General features: G+C 34.7%; 1 protein-coding gene across 3 annotated transcripts in view; it reads left to right on the forward strand.

Annotated features, from left to right (window-relative positions):
• The window catches only part of NCAM2 (neural cell adhesion molecule 2), a 295,266-nt gene that overhangs the window by 143,681 nt on the left and 134,253 nt on the right, over nt 1-17,332 (forward strand). For all 3 annotated transcript variants that reach the window (XR_011739702.1, XM_065843953.2, XM_071810071.1), the window contains exons 2-4: nt 10,632-10,706; nt 11,453-11,659; nt 13,766-13,909. Coding sequence is in view for 2 of the 3 variants with exons in the window: in XM_065843953.2 (XP_065700025.1) it covers nt 10,632-10,706; nt 11,453-11,659; nt 13,766-13,909 (426 nt within the window). In the remaining variant the exon portion in view is untranslated. The remainder of the gene's footprint in view (nt 1-10,631; nt 10,707-11,452; nt 11,660-13,765; nt 13,910-17,332) is intronic.

Raw genomic sequence — 17,332 nt, forward strand, 5'->3', positions numbered from 1 at the left:
TTCTTCAGAACAATATTAATTGTAATACAGCACTATAACCCAGAATCCTACATTCAAGCCACAAGTGAATATAATGTTGTTTCAAACTTTCTTTTATCAGAGTATTCCCCCACAAAGTTACTCTAATGTGTAAAGATGCATCCTAAGGGGGAGCAAGTTAATTCTCTCTCAGCTTGTTGAATTTCAAACTGTTCTGCCTGTAAAACTATCTGTAATGATTTAATGATCTCTTGCAGATATGTATTTTTGTCTTGCTCTTCTCACTGTAAGAACAAAATTAATTGCAACAAAGTGTTATACTTCAAGGTTCCATTCTCTGGCCACTTTTTCCAATCATCTAACTTCTACAGCAGCCACCATTGATTACAATATTTCACAAGATCCTCTTTCCTCATCTTTCCAAGTGCTTACCTGTGTTTTAAAACATCTCCCAATGCTTATTTCTTTGGAACGTGGCTGAAAACAGGTGTTCCCAACCCCATCTCATGAGTAAAAACCATGAGAAAAGGGGGAAGGAGGAGGAAGCACAGAGCTGCTTGCAGAAAAAGTGGGAGAAGTGAGGAGAAGGTTTACAGTGCACTTACACAAACAATACCACAAAGAAAAAACTGTAACAACCAGTAAAACAATTAACTCATGTTCCTGACAAGCTGCTTGATTTTCAGAAAGGTAATACAAAGAAGCACATAATATGTGCTGTAAAACTCACAGATAACATGTTGAGAGTCAACATTAGCATTATCTACTGCTAATTCCAACATCAGTGCTTCCTTAGCTTCTAGTTTTTCAACCTGCTTATTGATGGCCTCTTGAAGACAGCCAATAAACTGCATGTAATTCTCATCGTTTGATGGTTGTAAAGGATTTGGCTGCTTTGCCGGTTTCAGACACCTTTATGATAGCTCAATATGCAAGGTCTGCTGACTACCTCAGAATTTCAGAAACTAATTGCACCTGTAATTGTGGTGTGCTGATTGGTGTCTCTTCCAAGAGTTGGGGGATACCCACCCCTTGCAACAGATACCCATCGTTTCATCCTGGATTATCTATAGCTGCTACATTACAAAGGTTTCTCCAGTGAGACATAAAACCTTTTGCACAGGAGTAAATAGAGATTCCGCCAACTGTTTAACATCAAAAGGAGTCATTATGTGTCCCTTCATAATCATGTTCAACAAACCCTGTGCATATGGGGATATAAAACCGTGTTACATGACAGTTTTGCATGCTCCCTTAATCAATTTTCAGTTCAGGGGCTGCCACGTATTTGGCCCGTGGTCTCACACAACCACTGGGCATGAAAGTGCTGTAGCTGCATTGAGGTCCCCATCGAGCATTGCCTACTTGCACAGATTTTGCCAATGCACTGCAGGATCATAATTCATTGCCTTGCAATCACACGTATTCTTCTATCACTGTATTGGTTAAAGTCCTTTTTCCACACAGTGCTGCAACTCTGGAACCACATCCTGTTTCTTGCTGTTACTTTCTCAAAACTTGCTCATTCTGCTTCTCAAGGGCACAGGCCTGTCTCTTCAAGGTCAAACACTTCCTCATATCCTACAAGTAAGGAAGCTTAGTTGACTGATGCAGACATTATTTCTGTTCTTAGAATTAATCCCAGTAAATAATATTTTCAAGTCTTGCATACGGTAGTAATAATGAAAAGCTTGAGCAGTGGATGATGGATCTCTTTGAGCTATTAGTTAATTTTCTTGAAAGGTCAAACAGACATTCTTGGGTCACATTTCCACAATCTCTGTGTCAACTCCTACAGTTAAAAATGTGGGGTTCTGTGTACTTGAAGTTTGTAGTCCGATTTCATGTAGTTCCAAGAAATAAGCATGAACTCCTTATACTTGTATTAAAGAAACATCCTGACAGAGACTGTAACTGATTTTTAAGGCACATAATGTTTTCGCTAGATCTGTCCTTTTCTCTGAAACAGGTTATTTTAGGATGTATTGCCTTTCACAAGAAGACAAATCCATGAGAAAATCCAATGCATTTGTGTATGTAGAGGTTCTTGGAATCAGGTTTAAAATACTTCCTGTTCAGCTACGGACATTGATTACTCAGTGTGTTTTGTTCAAGATGTAATTAGGAGAATAATGCTATTACTGTTGCTAACTTTAATTTATATATTGTTCTGGTTTAACTTAATTGCCACCTCCTGGTACATTTTATGGAAACTATTATATTTTTAGCAACAGTTGCCAAAGGACAAATTATATGTAATTGCAATGGTTGCTGTGTTGGGCCTATTGCTGTGTTAGGTGAGTTGTTGATGTCAACTAATATCTTTTGACCTCAAAGGCTAATTTCAGGGTTTTTGTTTTTATGATGAGAGTTGAGAAGAATGGATTGATTGTACATTTTGTTGCAAAGATCTCTTGTTTTTAAATCAGTCAAGATACATGTTTTCATAACTATGTGGCCTGATTTCTTGCCCTATCTTTATTAGAGTACCGTCTTTTAGAAGCCATGTTTTCTTTCTAGAGAAATCTCTTAACATATACTTTGCATTAGAAACAAACATGTGTCCTCTGTAGAATCTGCAGGCATTTTTCTAAGAATGGGTTTTCTATTGTTTAAGAATGGGCAAACTCTTGGCTTCTGCTATGAGACATGGAGGAATCCCTTCTTCACAAAGTTTTATACCACTCAGTAGAATCATAATGAACATTGCTTGATTAACTAGTATTTTGAGATGTCCAAGCCTTAGGATATAATTTTGAAATTATCTTGCAGGAACTGCCCAACTCAGAACAACCTTCCTAATGCTATGCCTGTTGATGCAGAAAGATGATTCCAGTATTGTTTCTTTTCCTCTTATTGTTAGATTAGTGATGTTGAATTGGTTTTATGATCATTTGAAGCGTTATTGTGTTTGACATTCAACAGAAGCACTGCATACAACCGCACTGCATACAACCTTTGGCTTAAGTTTAAGAGATGTGTTGTTTGGATTTGAATTACAAAGGCCAAGTACTTAGAAAGAATGCTGCCTTAGTCCAGTACTCCTCTGCAATTTGAAGGACTACTTAGGCTATTAGCTGATTTTGAAGCAAGAATTTTGACAGTGATTCAGCTTGGCTTTCTTTCTAGCTTCTGATCCAAGTCCCATGTTTTCTGCTGCTGTTCTGAAGGCAATATGAATGTACTTTTCAGTTAGGGTGTCCACGTTCAGTTACTGTTTTGGCATGTTATCAAACTTGTGCTGACTACCAAGCAACAATGAAGAAATGGAGTTTTCAAAAGTTTCTGCCTCAGCAAAACCCAAATTAAATATAATGAGGAAATACGAGGCACTCTTATAGCATGAGTGCTTCCCTTTAGCAACATTTATAAGGTTTGTGGGTTTAAGATAAAGTTTACGGTCCTGGATAAATGTTACCCTTAAGTTAGTTTTTCTTTGTATTGTCTCTGATTTACTATTCTATAATAAAAGACTGTCCGGTGGACCATGGGGACAGTGAGGTGGATTTTTAAGTAAGAAAGATCACACTGACTCACATGGACCTGCTGAAGCAGGAAGGTATCTCTGGAGATCATCTGGTCCAACCCCCTTTTCAGAGAAGGGTCAGCCAGAGCAGATTGCTCAGGGCCATGTCCAGTCAAGTTTTTACTGTTTCCAGGGATGAACAGTCAGCTGCTGTTCCAGGCAACCAGTTCCAATGTCTGACCACCCTCACAGTAAAAAAAAAAAAAAGTGTTTACTTATGTTTAAACAGAATATCCCTTATTTGCATTTGTGCCTATTACCACTTCTCCTATCATTGGGCATCACTGAGAAGAGCCTGGCTCCCTTTTCTTTACTCACCCATCAGGTGTTTGCACATATTGTTAAGATCCCTCTGAGCTTTCTCTGCTCCAGGCTGAACCATCCCAGTGCTCTCAGCCTCTCCCTGTAGGTGAGAGGTGTCTTGGAGTTGCAACACATCTGTGATAGAGACTATAGCCATAGGATATAGTTTATGAAGTGCTTCTTGTGAAGGCATGTACCATCATTCCATAACAGTAGGTGAGAAGAGATTATATATTAAAATACATTTTCAGTTTCTTGAGATTCAAAATGTTCATGTTCAACTGAATACTAACATCTCTATGATCAATTATTTCTGTTTATTAAGGGAAATGCTTTTTTCTAATGTTTTGTAGTCAGCTTGCATCACTCTCTTTGCCTAAAAGCTTTTAAGTTTCACAACTTTTATTAAATCAATTTTAGATTAGATTAAAAAAAAATCCTAGCTTACTGTTACTTACAAACTGACACTTTGAAGATTAAGATGCTAATTTTTCAGGTTTGTTTTTATTGAGGTACTTCTGGTTTTTAGAAGATTCTACGTTGAATGTAGGAGAAATTATGAAATTGAGAATTAACTCAGTACATAATTTTCAGTTTGGAAAGTATGATTCTTAAAATCCATAGGGTCTTGAAATAATTTTTGTTTATTGCTACCAAAAAGAAACATTTTTCTGGACTGAGGAGATTTTGTTAAGGTGGTGTTAAGCTTTGAAAAGTGTAGGTATATTATTTTTTCCTACATATTTATTTATTTCTGAGATCAATACATGACAAAGATTCTTCAGTGTGTTTCTCTACAGTTGAAATAGCTTAATACTGTGTTAAGCCATGAATTTCAAACTTGACTGTTCTTTCCATTCATAATAAGAACTTCTACTGAATTTAGCTCAAGTAGCTTAAGTAAGATTAAATATCTGTATCATCTCATGCATGAATGAACCTGTTTTATAGCTGAAGTTTTCCAAAGTTCATGCATTTCACTTACAGAAAATTGTTCTTGCCAATGCTAGACTTGAAGTGAATAAAGTTAGATATCTTGATTTTTTGTTTTGTTTTAGTTTTGATATATTTTAATCTTGATTTTCTGTGATAAGCTTCTACGGCACAATTAGAAGATGTTCATATGGATTAAACATTGATTAAAACTAAATAAGGTTTATCTTGTAAATCTATATTTGAATATTTAAATCATTAACCCATTTCTTGAGAGGGCTGAGCTCCCAATATCCACCTACCTGGAAGTCTCTATAAAACTCGCAATGTTTATACTTATATATTTTATTCCTAAACTGTAGATTGCTTGAGTTTGAGGTGTGGGGGCAGTACTGAGTAACTTCTGTTTGAGATAAGTCTTGCAAATAAGGTTGTAACAAGCAGACTTTGTTTAAGCAATGTCCTGGTTTATAGTTCTATAGTGTCTCTGCTCAGATATTAATAGCTTATCTATTTTATTTTTTCTGCTGTAAGTATCATAGAAAATAAAATTTAAAAATTATTTTCTGATTATGCTTCAGTGTTTGTGCCATTGTTGCACAAATCAGGATCATGCTGGTTCTCTTTCATCATGCTTTTCACCCCTGTGACATCTGTTATGCCCCAAAAGGCGGTTTGAACTTTCTCTGACTTCTAGCTCTTCTCATCAGGGAAAATGACACTTCAACAGATGTAGGAAATGAACTAATAATGGCACAAAGGGTATTTTGTCTACCTAAAAATAAACCACTATCTATTCTATAAGATGGAAATTCAAAAAGGAGTCCCTAATGTTTCAGATAAAACCTTAGAACTTTATATCAGGCCTTTGTTTCTTACTGACAAATCCAAATTAATGCTGATGTGATGAAATTGAAAGTTCAGTTATACTGAACTACTTAATTGATCATGCAACTTGATGTCAAGCAATTAAAAATGTAACTGAATGTAACTAAAATCTCTCAGTATTGTCATACCCTGGAGAAGTGGTATGTTATGATTTAGTAGTAGCTTACCCACTAAAAAGTTCACCAGCCCTCATAGAATTTACATTTTTGGCTTTGCAGATGCAGTTTGTCTTTCAGATATTTCTACAAAACAAATCACAGGCAAGGATTCAAGGCCACTGAATGGAAGACAGGTCATCATTAGATCAGTTGATATATCTTTATTCATAAGAGAAAAAGAAAAAAAAAAGTTATAATGCTTACAGGATATTAAAATACTGTCCGAATGAACTTTATGTAGTTTATTAAACTGCTACAACAAATTGAGAAAAAAATCTAAAAGTACATTTAATTGATAAAATCTTGAGTGAATTAAGTTTGAATAGTCTATTTGGATTGAATTTTTTCTATAGATTCACACACTTAGGAAAAGAAATTCTTTAGTGTTATTTTTGTTTCCAAAGGTTTACAAATGTATGAGGTGTTTTTAAACACTGCAAGTCTTGTAGACTTTACAAATTCAACGAGAACATAATCTCCTTTTCAGTGGGTGTGCAGATGACAGAATTTCTTCTCCATAAGCAGTTCACTTGGATATGAAAGAGATGTGACAGTATGTGGTACAATCTTATTTTTTCTAGCATTTTGTTTTGAGTTTGCTGTTTAATGATTATAATTGTAATAGTGACCATTAGCTTTAATGGTCATCTTTTGTGTGCATGCCATTCCTACTACGAAGGTGTACAATGTTAGAGTCTTCTTCATTGTCTATGAAAAAAAAATAGTGCCTTAGGTGACTTAAGATACCTCTGAACATTATTTGCATCTGGTAATTCTGTCTCTTGAATGCAAACAGCTTAACAGAGTTTAGTTTAGCTCTAATTTGTACTGTTGTTTTAATTGGATTCTTTAGGGCAGAGGTGTATGGTTACTGATTATTTGATTACTCACGGAAACAGCTGAAAACAGACTTTCTCTTACCAAACTGTAACTCTATGGGTTGTATAATGTTCTGGTATTTCTGACTTTGCTCAGTTAATAGTAGAAAACAACTTACTGAGATCTGGAAACAAAACAAAACCTAAAAGGGCATTTTCCTTAACATAAAATGCCCTTGAACAGATACTTAACAAGTTCAGTGTACATTTAATGATTTCTGTTTCTTTATTTCTGCTTAAGAGTCCAAACTGATGTAAAGTGTAGTATTTAAAAACAAAACAAATAGCCTTTTTGGTCTTTCAAAGTATATAAAAACTATAAAATATTAGAAATTTGAGAGAGAATCCACTTTGTGAGAATTGTGCTAGTGTCATTTTCATTCAAAGCCCATTCACTTTTATCTGGAAATCAGTGAATTTAAAGATAATATTCTCAGAAGCCTGCATAATAAAGGCAAAAAATAGAGTAACTGGGTCAATGGTTGTTCTGGAATTGAGTTTGATGCCAATTAGAATTTTACTAATTTCTTCATGCTCAAGAATAATGAAGCCAAGTTTTATAAACATATTAAATACTAAGTGTAGTCATTTACTAAAAGCAAAATGACATCACCCAAGTAAGTTTCCTGTATGAAGGCAAAGCATTCCAGGTTGTAACTATGGTTAGAGAACTTACGCTAAAGAGAATTAGGACCTTCACAAAGAATACAGTCCTTCTCTCAGCTATATCTTGTACCCTACTTGTTTTTCTTGGAAGCCACTGCAAAAGCCATCCAAATTATCTTCTGTAGCTATCACTCCTCTCCTTAGATCCATGTTTGTCCCAAGCCTTGTTTTGTTTTCAAAGCTGTGTCTTTTCCTTTTCACTGCCTTCACATTACCCTCTCTCTTTCAGTGGGTTTGCAGCCCAACAAGTATAGAAAGACCCCTTCATCATAGAGTGCTGTCTCCTTGCTCAAAAGTAAATTCTAAGATAAGTTCAGATTGATAAATATAGCATAAAACTATTTAAATATATTGCACCAAATTTACATTGTGGAAACATGAGCAGAATATGACATGTTTTGGTTCTTGGTATCTACTTAGTGTCATACTTTTCAATACAAGCAAAACAAAGCTTTTCTGGTTTTTGGAGGATTTGAGTATTGTTTTTTTTTAAGAAATGGAATTATCAAGGAGCTGCTGATGGAGTCACTATTTTGAGCAGAGTTTTACCTAATATTTTTTCATATTTTATTCAAATATTGTCTCCTTTTCAGTATCTTATATATCTTACATATATATATGTTCAAAATATCCATTTATATAGTATACACATTTAATATGTTTTGATATATTGCTAAGTGACAATAGATGTACATATGTGAGTGACTTCTGTTGCATTAGGTCATCATCTGGGGAGACAGAGCTGTGACAGATTTGTGATGGTAGTTCTGAAATGTGAAGGGTACTTGTGCAAATGGGACTGAAATCAGATAGTCTACTAAATATTAGATCTGATGAACAGAGTAATCTGTCTCCATATTTAACAGAACAAATGGACCTCTTATTATTATTCTTATTTCCTAAGTGAATTTCAAATCCATTGAGGAATATTTCAACAGAATCCTCTTAGTGTAGTACAGCTGATAATAATTCTTTTATAATGACTATGATCAAAAGGGAAGGGATTGGTTATATCACCTACTGCTAGTAGTTCTTTTTTTTTTCTTTTGCTATAAAATTGCACATGTATGGAAGACTCAGTGAAACACTGACTTCACTTTTTCCCAGAACAGCTATACTATGGTAGCATTACACTCCACAGTGTTCTAACTGAACAGATCTTCTAGATCTTGTCTTTATTTTAAAATGTCGCTTTATATCTTTTCAGTTATAGCTAGTTAGGTAATATCCTTGGAAACATGAGAAGAAGCAGTTTTTTATCAGATCTGTTAAGAAGCTACTATTCCTTTCTGGGCTTGGTTTAACATAACTAGACACAGCCCCTACTGACTTGAATGTTTTTAACATCTTCACTGACCTGATAAAATAAGCATTTGTCCGTGTGTTTGAAGACCTTCAGACCAGCCTGATACAGTCAACTCCCTTTTATATTAATCCATTAGCTGACAGTGTACAGCAATTACCAGAATTGTGTGCACATTGTGTGACATCTTCATCAGAGCTTATAATAACCTAATGCATCTATGTAGTTCCTCTTGAAATAAATTTGAAAATAATATAAAACTCTCTGGATATGTTGTCTCTTTGCAATATTTTACTTTCAGTAAAGGAGTCTTCTCCTAGTGTAGTACTTGACTATTTGCCTGACTACCTAATAAACTCGGATTGCTAGATTAATCACTTGGGCAGTATTTTTCATTGTACTTCACATGAAGTAATATTTTTCTATTTACATGAAGCAGAGCTAAGAAAAAGAGGCTGGAAAAATTAGACAGACAGTCTTATATTTTTCTATTTTGTAAATGTTTAAGTACAGTATGTATAAAATATTATTTCCTTTTAGTTTCAGAGATTTAGCTAGCATGTCTCCACAGAGATTATAATTGTATTTATGTTAAGAATTTTGAATTGAGTTTGACCCTTTGCCAAAGCTGTGTTATAGTCTCAAATATCTAGCTCATTCATGAAGAAGTATTCTCTTACTTTGCTTTTCATCTCTCATCATGCAGTTCCTTACATTCTACCTGACATTTATTACTTAATTTGTTACATTTACGTAGTTCAACATCAGTTACAAGTTATTGGAACTGAGCAGTGAAATTATCCTTGAAGCAGTACTGCTAAAATGCTAACGTGTGCATTTTTGAAGCAAGTCTACAAGGCTACAAACTCTATAAAAATTATAGTACTAGACAAGTGGTGACATAGGAGTGTGATTTGAAATAAATTTTCCAGGCTCTGATCTCTTGAAAGTCCTCAACCTCTGAATTTATTAGCACCTTAGTTTCCAACCAGGAGTTATACGTCCTGAGGTTAAAGTGAAGCTTATCCTGACAGGCAAATAAAGAAGTGAGGCTTTGAGTAGCCTCCTGGATGATTTATTACTCCTGATGCTTATTGCAACAAAAATAAAACTTTGTCTGAAACTCACTTCCTTTCCTATACTTAAGCTTGTCCTTTACTTCTGGAACCATGGACATAAAGACCATAGATGAGAACAAGCACATTAGTCTCTTTCTCTATCAGTGCGGAGTGTGTCCTAAAGGAGCCTTCACTGTGTTCTTTGCTATTGCAATAACAATAGTGCTAGTACCTGCTCTGGTACAAGATTCAGCATTTTTACAGTCCACTTCAGTTTCCTCCCCACCTCCAGACAGTCACACCCTCTTCCTGACAGTCTTTATGGGCTGACAAGTGTTGATGTTAGTGAACAGAGTACACACAGATATTTACTTTTGGCTGAAGCAGGATGTGTTCTTCAGTGCTTTTTGTGGTTTTCATTCTTAGCTATTTTCTCATGGGAGGAAGGGTATAAATTTTACTTATTTTATTTTTTTTTAAAGAGTAAGTTTGTTTTGTGATGATTTCCTCGAAAAAGTATCCACAATTCATTACATCTCATGTAAAAGATATTTACTGCATAGATGTTTGTTTGGGGTTTTTGTTTTTTTGTTTGTTTGTTGGAGTTCTTTTGTGTGTGTTTTGTTGTTGTTGGGTCTATGCTGGGTGTTCCCATTCACTTTATTCTCATTCAGTTTTTGGATCTATCTCTTTCACTTCTTTAATTTTGTCCTCAGTTTTGGGATGTGAGACTGTTATACTTCATGTACAATCTTTATTTTTATTATTTTCTCTACCTCTCTGTATAATTCAGTTCAAAAGCTACAATGCTTAGCTGAAACTTATCAGACTTGTTGAACAAGTTCTATGGTATAGAATGAGAAAATACAAAACCTGAAAATACAAAATTTAAACTGATAGATACCAAAATGTATTCACAACCTACTTTATCTTTTTCAGCTTTACTTCAAGTTACAATTTCACTTAGCAAAGTTGAGCTCAGTGTGGGTGAATCCAAATTCTTCACATGCACAGGTATGTATTAATTTTACTTCTAAGTATGTATTTTTTCTTAGATTTTCAAGCTTCTACATAATTTGAAACTGAATTAATTGATTCACAATATTAACTTAAATTAGCATATTGTTGTGTGTTCATATTGACTTGTGAGAATTGTAATAAATAACAGATCTTCACTGGCTTCACATTTCCAGTCTATAAACTATATCTTTCGGACTCTGAGTCACTCAGTTTGAATTGTCTGTATCAGTACAGGTAATTTATATCTGTTAGGATGCTTCTTCAGTATCTTTTCCAACCTAATAAGACACCCAAAGAGTCTTTCCTGGTGAGGCAGATATCAGTCAAGAGGAGAAGGGTGTGCATTTGCAGCTGCCTGATGTGGATACTTGATGTTTCTGAGTTACCATCTTCTGCTGCTGATGATATATGGCCTGACTACACTGAGAACCCAACCGACTGATGACTTGACCTGGTGATTCAGTGACTGCTAAACATCCTGTTTCTTTCCTTTAAGACTTCATACCTTTCTGTGGTTTATTTTTCCCTCTTGAATCCTTGAGCTATTAGTTATCCTTTCTCAACAATCATACATCTACCTACAGTTTTGCCTTGCTTATCTTTCTACAGATTTTCTCACAACTCTCATAATTTAGCAATTCTCTGATGTTGCATAGACATTGTGCATTGGGTAGGCATATGTGTTGCGTATTGTCTGCCTTAACTTCTAACTTTTTATTGTTTTTTTCTTTTGTTTGTAGCCATTGGTGAGCCTGACAACATAGACTGGTACAACCCACAAGGAGAGAAGATTGTTTCCAGTCAAAGAGTGGTTGTTCAGAAAGAGGGTGTTCGATCACGTCTAACCATTTATAATGCAGATATAGAAGATGCTGGTATATATCGGTGTCAAGCAACAGATGCTAAAGGACAGAGTCAAGAAGCTACTGTCGTTTTGGAAATTTATCGTAAGTAAAATATTATGAATTAACAAAAGAAGGACTATGTTTTAAAAGCCACTGCTATTGAGAAAGTAAAGTGTATCAGAATATCTTTCCAGGCTCTGAACCTTATCTTCCAAATAATTGCATCTCCTACAGTTTAGATAATAGATATTATGAGGAACATATAAATGAAATGGATGGCCACTTTGTAATATCATAGGTCACTTTTCCTTCATATCTTAGAATGCCATCCTATGAGGGTGCGCTGTATGGCCCTCATGAGAAAGAGGATATATGAGAAAAAAGTTAAGTCAACCTAATCCTTGATACAAATACATCTACAACCTATTAAAAATATATGCAAAAAGCACAGGAAGTGCACTATATGTCATGTAAAAAGTGGAGTTTAGAATGAAGTAGTTATTTTTATGTCAATCTTTTCTTTTCTTTGGCCCTGTAATGAAATTTTTCCATAAAGCATTGAAGCTTAATGTGCTAAGCATTTCATTTGGAAACAGCTAATTGAGGAGTATATTTGAAAACTAAATGCTTTCTATTGTGGTAAGAAATTCTCTGAGATTTTTTTTTTCTTGATTTAGTTAAATAACTTTAAATTGTACTATATTATTTAGATCAATCAAAATGCCTAAAAGCAATACATTAAACAAGTACACTGTGAAGATATAAGAGAAGGTCTTTTTTGGTGAAAGCATGAGGCATATGCCAGCAGCCTTTCAGCTCAGTTATTCTGTACTTTCATTGGAGAATTGTTTTTTAATATTCATTAAAAATTTGTTTGTGGATGGGCTGAACTCTAAGGAATTGCAATGAAACAGAAAATACAGAGTAGGATCATAAAGCACTGCTCCTGTTGCATACAGATAACTCAGATAACAAAAGACATACGATTAAAAAAAAGTTTGTTGATAAAACAATCCTTAAAATGATTGTAACAGTTACAAGAGCTTACATGATGGCTTGAAAGCTGGCAGTTCAAAGGATTTCAGGTTTTATGGAAATCATTTGTATACCTAAAACTGCCATCCACTCCATTAGCAGACTGCTGAGCAACGTTGAAATCTTTTGAAGTGTTTGTATGTGGTAATTTTAATAATTCAGCTTAGATAAACCTGAAGACCTATACAAGAAATGTTAAGGTTTGTGAGAACTGTAACTTAAATGTTTCATTGTTCATATTTGTGATGTATTGTAAGGGAAAAAGCAGGATACACTGTTCTCCTAGGATCTGGTTTAGTACTCCTTGATGTCTGGGAGAGTTTTTCTTTTGGCTTACATATGGTCAGACACTTCAAACATTCCATGGAAATACTTAGTAAAATTATACAAGAGATGTATATAACAAAAGTGTGCTCCTTGTACTGTGGGAACTGTGTGGATTATTTGAGCCTGCACTTGTATCAATGCAAAAAGGTGAAGGTGTAGTTGTGTCTCCAATTTATATTCTCCAAGGCATCCTCTGCAATGTCATTGGCAGTCTTTGATCCTAGAGAGCATGGGTCAGTTTGTTTCTTCTTTGTGCAAGAAAATCTTCCAGCATTTTTCGTCAGGCAGTTGGTTTCTGTGTTAGATCTGGTATGAGATCATGGATTAATGCCATTTTGGACTTCTAACACTAAGTTCTAATAATACTAACTTGTTCAACCCACTAATAAAATAAATACAAAGTTTGGTTATTTGGGGATGGAATAATTAAAAGCCTTATCAGGCTGTTATTTCCTCAAAAAAATGCTACCAATCCTTATGACTTAATATTTTTTTTCATATGTTTTCCCATTGGCTTTTAAGAGTTTATGTTTTACTCAGCTGATGGTTTTCACAGTCAGCGGGGCTGAAGTTCCACCTTCTTAGTAAGACTTTTCCAAATAGTTTTGGAATCAATTTTTACAATCAATTTTCAAATTACTATAAAGTCATTTCTGCAGGCAGAGTGGAAATTATGTGTCCAAGACCACTTGACTCTTATCTGGGAAAATTATATTATGACAGTAATTCTGTACTGTCACAATGAGAAGTCTTAGTAGTCATCTTAATGTGATTCCTTGCAACATATAATTTTAATGTTAAATGAACTGTAAGATTCTTACTATATTTTGTTTTCTTCCTTTTCAGAAAAGCTCACTTTCCGAGACATAACATCTCCACAAGAGTTCAGACAAGGAGAAGATGCAGAAGTTGTTTGCCGTGTTACTAGTTCACCTGCTCCCGTTGTAAGCTGGTTGTATCGGAATGAGGAAGTCACAACTACTGCTGACAGTTAGTATTTTGGTAACTCTTTAAGTTATGTGTTCTAATTAATATTAAGATATTATAGTAAAAGAAAACCATTCTGAACTAGTTCCTGTATATTCCTAGTACCTTATCTACTCCATTGCTAGATCATACCAAGATCTATAGTCTCTTTTGAGTTCTGTAAACAAAGATGTAAGAAACTGTGGGAGTCCATCATTCTTCGATAAAAGGAAAAAGAAACAAACAAAAAACACCACAAGGTGAACAATGACCTCCAAAAGTCTTCATGGTCTTACGTTGTATGTTTAAGGTTTAATAGAGCAACATATAAGAATAATTTTCTGGGAGTGTTCTAAGAATTTCTCTATCATTATCAGGAGCTGAATTGTCATGACATAATTCCATTGTATTGGAGTCAGGGACATTTTAGTAACCATGAAAGTGAATAGGACTGTTTTCATTGATTACATCTTATCTGGAATCCTAAGTGACTTGCTCTGGTTTTCGCAGAATTCTCGGCCTCCCAAGGGCATTAAGGGTAACTCATTCTACAGTGCTTAAAGCAAATATAGAAATTTTATGTACAGATAGTTGTATATTAGTATATGATTAGAGTGAACCTTAGAAGAAAGTTACCTGCCTCTGTTAATAAAAATATGCTACATATAAATTACCCACTGTCTGTATAAATATGCATGTTTTATTCCATCACTGCTCAGATCATTAAGATATGTCGGAATTCCACTATCAGATTTGGAGTTTTCTATAAACATAGCATAGGTGTGGTATGTAACTATAGTGCATGTTGAAATTGTATCTTGTATATGACTGGTTAGAAAATATTTGGGAAGGGTGCATCTTTCATGTTTTCTGTATGCTTTGATATATTTTAGTGGTTTACATTCTCATATATGCAGTTCTATTAGGGTTTTGGTTTGTTTTGGTTTATTTTTTGTTCTTTGTTTTTTGTTCTTTGTTTTTTGTTTATTTGTTTGTCTTTCCGCTGCATAGGTATTTTTATTATGCAAGATTATTCTCTTCAAGACCAAAATTTATACATGATAAAAGCTTCTGGAAAACTGTAATAACTTTTTGAAAATCTATCTACTTACAATTCTAGGGAACTACATGTTATCTTATAGTTGGTGTGGTCAATTGAAAAAGCGTTCTCTTATTCTAAAGGACTAGACAAGGGAGACTTCAAATGAACCAGACTAACCCTCTAGATCATGTTGGTTAGGCTATGGCAATTCAATTCTGCTCCTTCCTCAGTGTAGCCTAGTTATAATCATTTAAAATTCATGGTCCAAACCCACAATTACTTTTGCACCAACCTGATAGATTTCCCACTCAAGTCAGTAGTTTGTGCAATTCTAATTACAGTACTAGAAAAAGTGGTGCCATTGGTCTGCAGAGCCAATATAGACCTGCTGAATACACTTGTACAAACTGATGTGCAAAGGTGAGTGTTAGCTTTAGATGGTTAATATGCTGTGTTTTGTCTAGAAGAAGAAATTATGGGGTTAAAAAACAGTCCCTCCTGTAAAGAATGGCTTGTTTGGTTGTATGAGGGACATATATAATAGTAGTCTTGGTCTTCAACTTTTGCAGAAAGTTTTGATTATTTCTTTAGTAGGTCTTTAGTCATGTCCTAGTCTTAGAATGAACAGCTGTGCCTAATCTTTTTGTTAGACATTGTGTGTTATAGCCTGATACATACCCTAAAACACAGTAAAATTTGCAAACCATAAGCCAAAAATTCCTCAAGCTCTGAGGAATTTTCTGAGGCACTGAAAAGACATAGGCAATCCCTCTTGTCACCTGTACCACTTAACATCTGATTTGACTGAAGGGGAAGGTGGTGTGACTGTTCTAAATTAGATATTTGAATTTGAGTGAGTTGAGTCCAGAAAACAGAGTGAAAAGCTGGAGGAGGGTACTGTCCAGTCACTGCCTACATTCATCAACTGTAATCCATTTAGTATAGGACACAATTATTATTATGGTATCCATGGGAGAGTGACCTTTATCTGCATGCTCACCATCTATGTGTCATATTGTATTACTAATTTACTCTACTGCTCTTAATCTCCTAAGTGTTCCACAGAACATGTGAGTCCATCAAAATCAACTTCTGCTTGTCAAGGTTTCAGTGCATTTGTTGAGCCATCTGGTTTATTCACAACTGATTCTTGCTGAATGAGAAAAGCATCATCGTATACTTAGTGGCATTTTTTACAGTAGCATGAACTGTTCTTTCACAAGCCTACCAAAGGATAAAACATGAAGAACAACAATTTCTAAACAAAGTCACACATTCAGTTCACCTTCCATGTTTTAAGTTTCTTTATAGTACGACGTGTTAATTTTGTCTGCATGTGGACAGTATTAGTGATGGAAAAAGACCCAAAATATTTTTCTTCTATAATACCTAAGCTAGTCATGAGAATATCTCTTACTGTATCCATTATATTATTCTTCAATGAAAACTGAAAAGATATCCAGTCAACATCTACAGTTTTCATTTTCTGTTGCTAAATGAGCCCTCATTTTTTTAAGCAATTTAGAGAAAAACGGGTGATTTCCAGTCCTTTTGTTCATCTCACACATTAAATATTTATGTTAACAAAAAATGAAAAGGTTACCAATGCTTGAAGAGGGGCTAGATCTCACCTTTTCAAAACATTTTTAAGCACAGCTCTCTGGAAATTGTGCAGGAAAGAAAAATAGTATATAATTTGTATGTGGTAGTGTGTGAAATGGCATTAATGTTCAAGCATGACTTTAATAAACTAGACATAATTAACGAAAATGTGTTGAGGCCATTGTTCTGTAAACCTCTACCAGGTGAAACATAATTAAATTTTCTTTTTCCATTTTTCCGATAGAGTTCTTTGTAATGAAACAGAACTCACATGTTATAAAAAACTGTTTTATTTGTAAACATGTATGCACATGTGTTCTATGGATAGACTCTTTACTACCAAGTGTTATTTATCACTATTTTGGAATATTAGTGTTGTGCTGTGGGAAAACTAGCATGCTTTAAAAATCTAGCAGAATTGAAATGGAAAGCAAAGTGAAAAAGACTCTTGGTTGCTAGTTAAACCTGAAAGCTAGTAAATCTCATAATCCTCTAATATGCTGGTTCAAACTGATTGAGAAAGCTGAATAACATGTATGCAGGTTCTTCAAAAAACCATATACAGTGAACTGCAGGAAGTAATTCCTCTCAAAAGAGTCCGTTAATATTGACTAGTTATGGTGGGTTGACCTTGGCCAGCTTCATGCACCCACCCAGCCACTCTCTCACCCTCCTTAACACAATGTGGGAGAAAATGAGATGAAGAAGCTGTGGGTGAAGATAAAGGCAGGGAGATTACCAATTGCCAGCACAAGCAAAAAGGATTTGAATTGGGGAAAATTAATCAAATGTGTTGCCATTTA

Source organism: Patagioenas fasciata, chromosome 1, assembly GCF_037038585.1.
Source record: "Patagioenas fasciata isolate bPatFas1 chromosome 1, bPatFas1.hap1, whole genome shotgun sequence".
NCBI classification, from domain to species: domain Eukaryota; kingdom Metazoa; phylum Chordata; class Aves; order Columbiformes; family Columbidae; genus Patagioenas; species Patagioenas fasciata.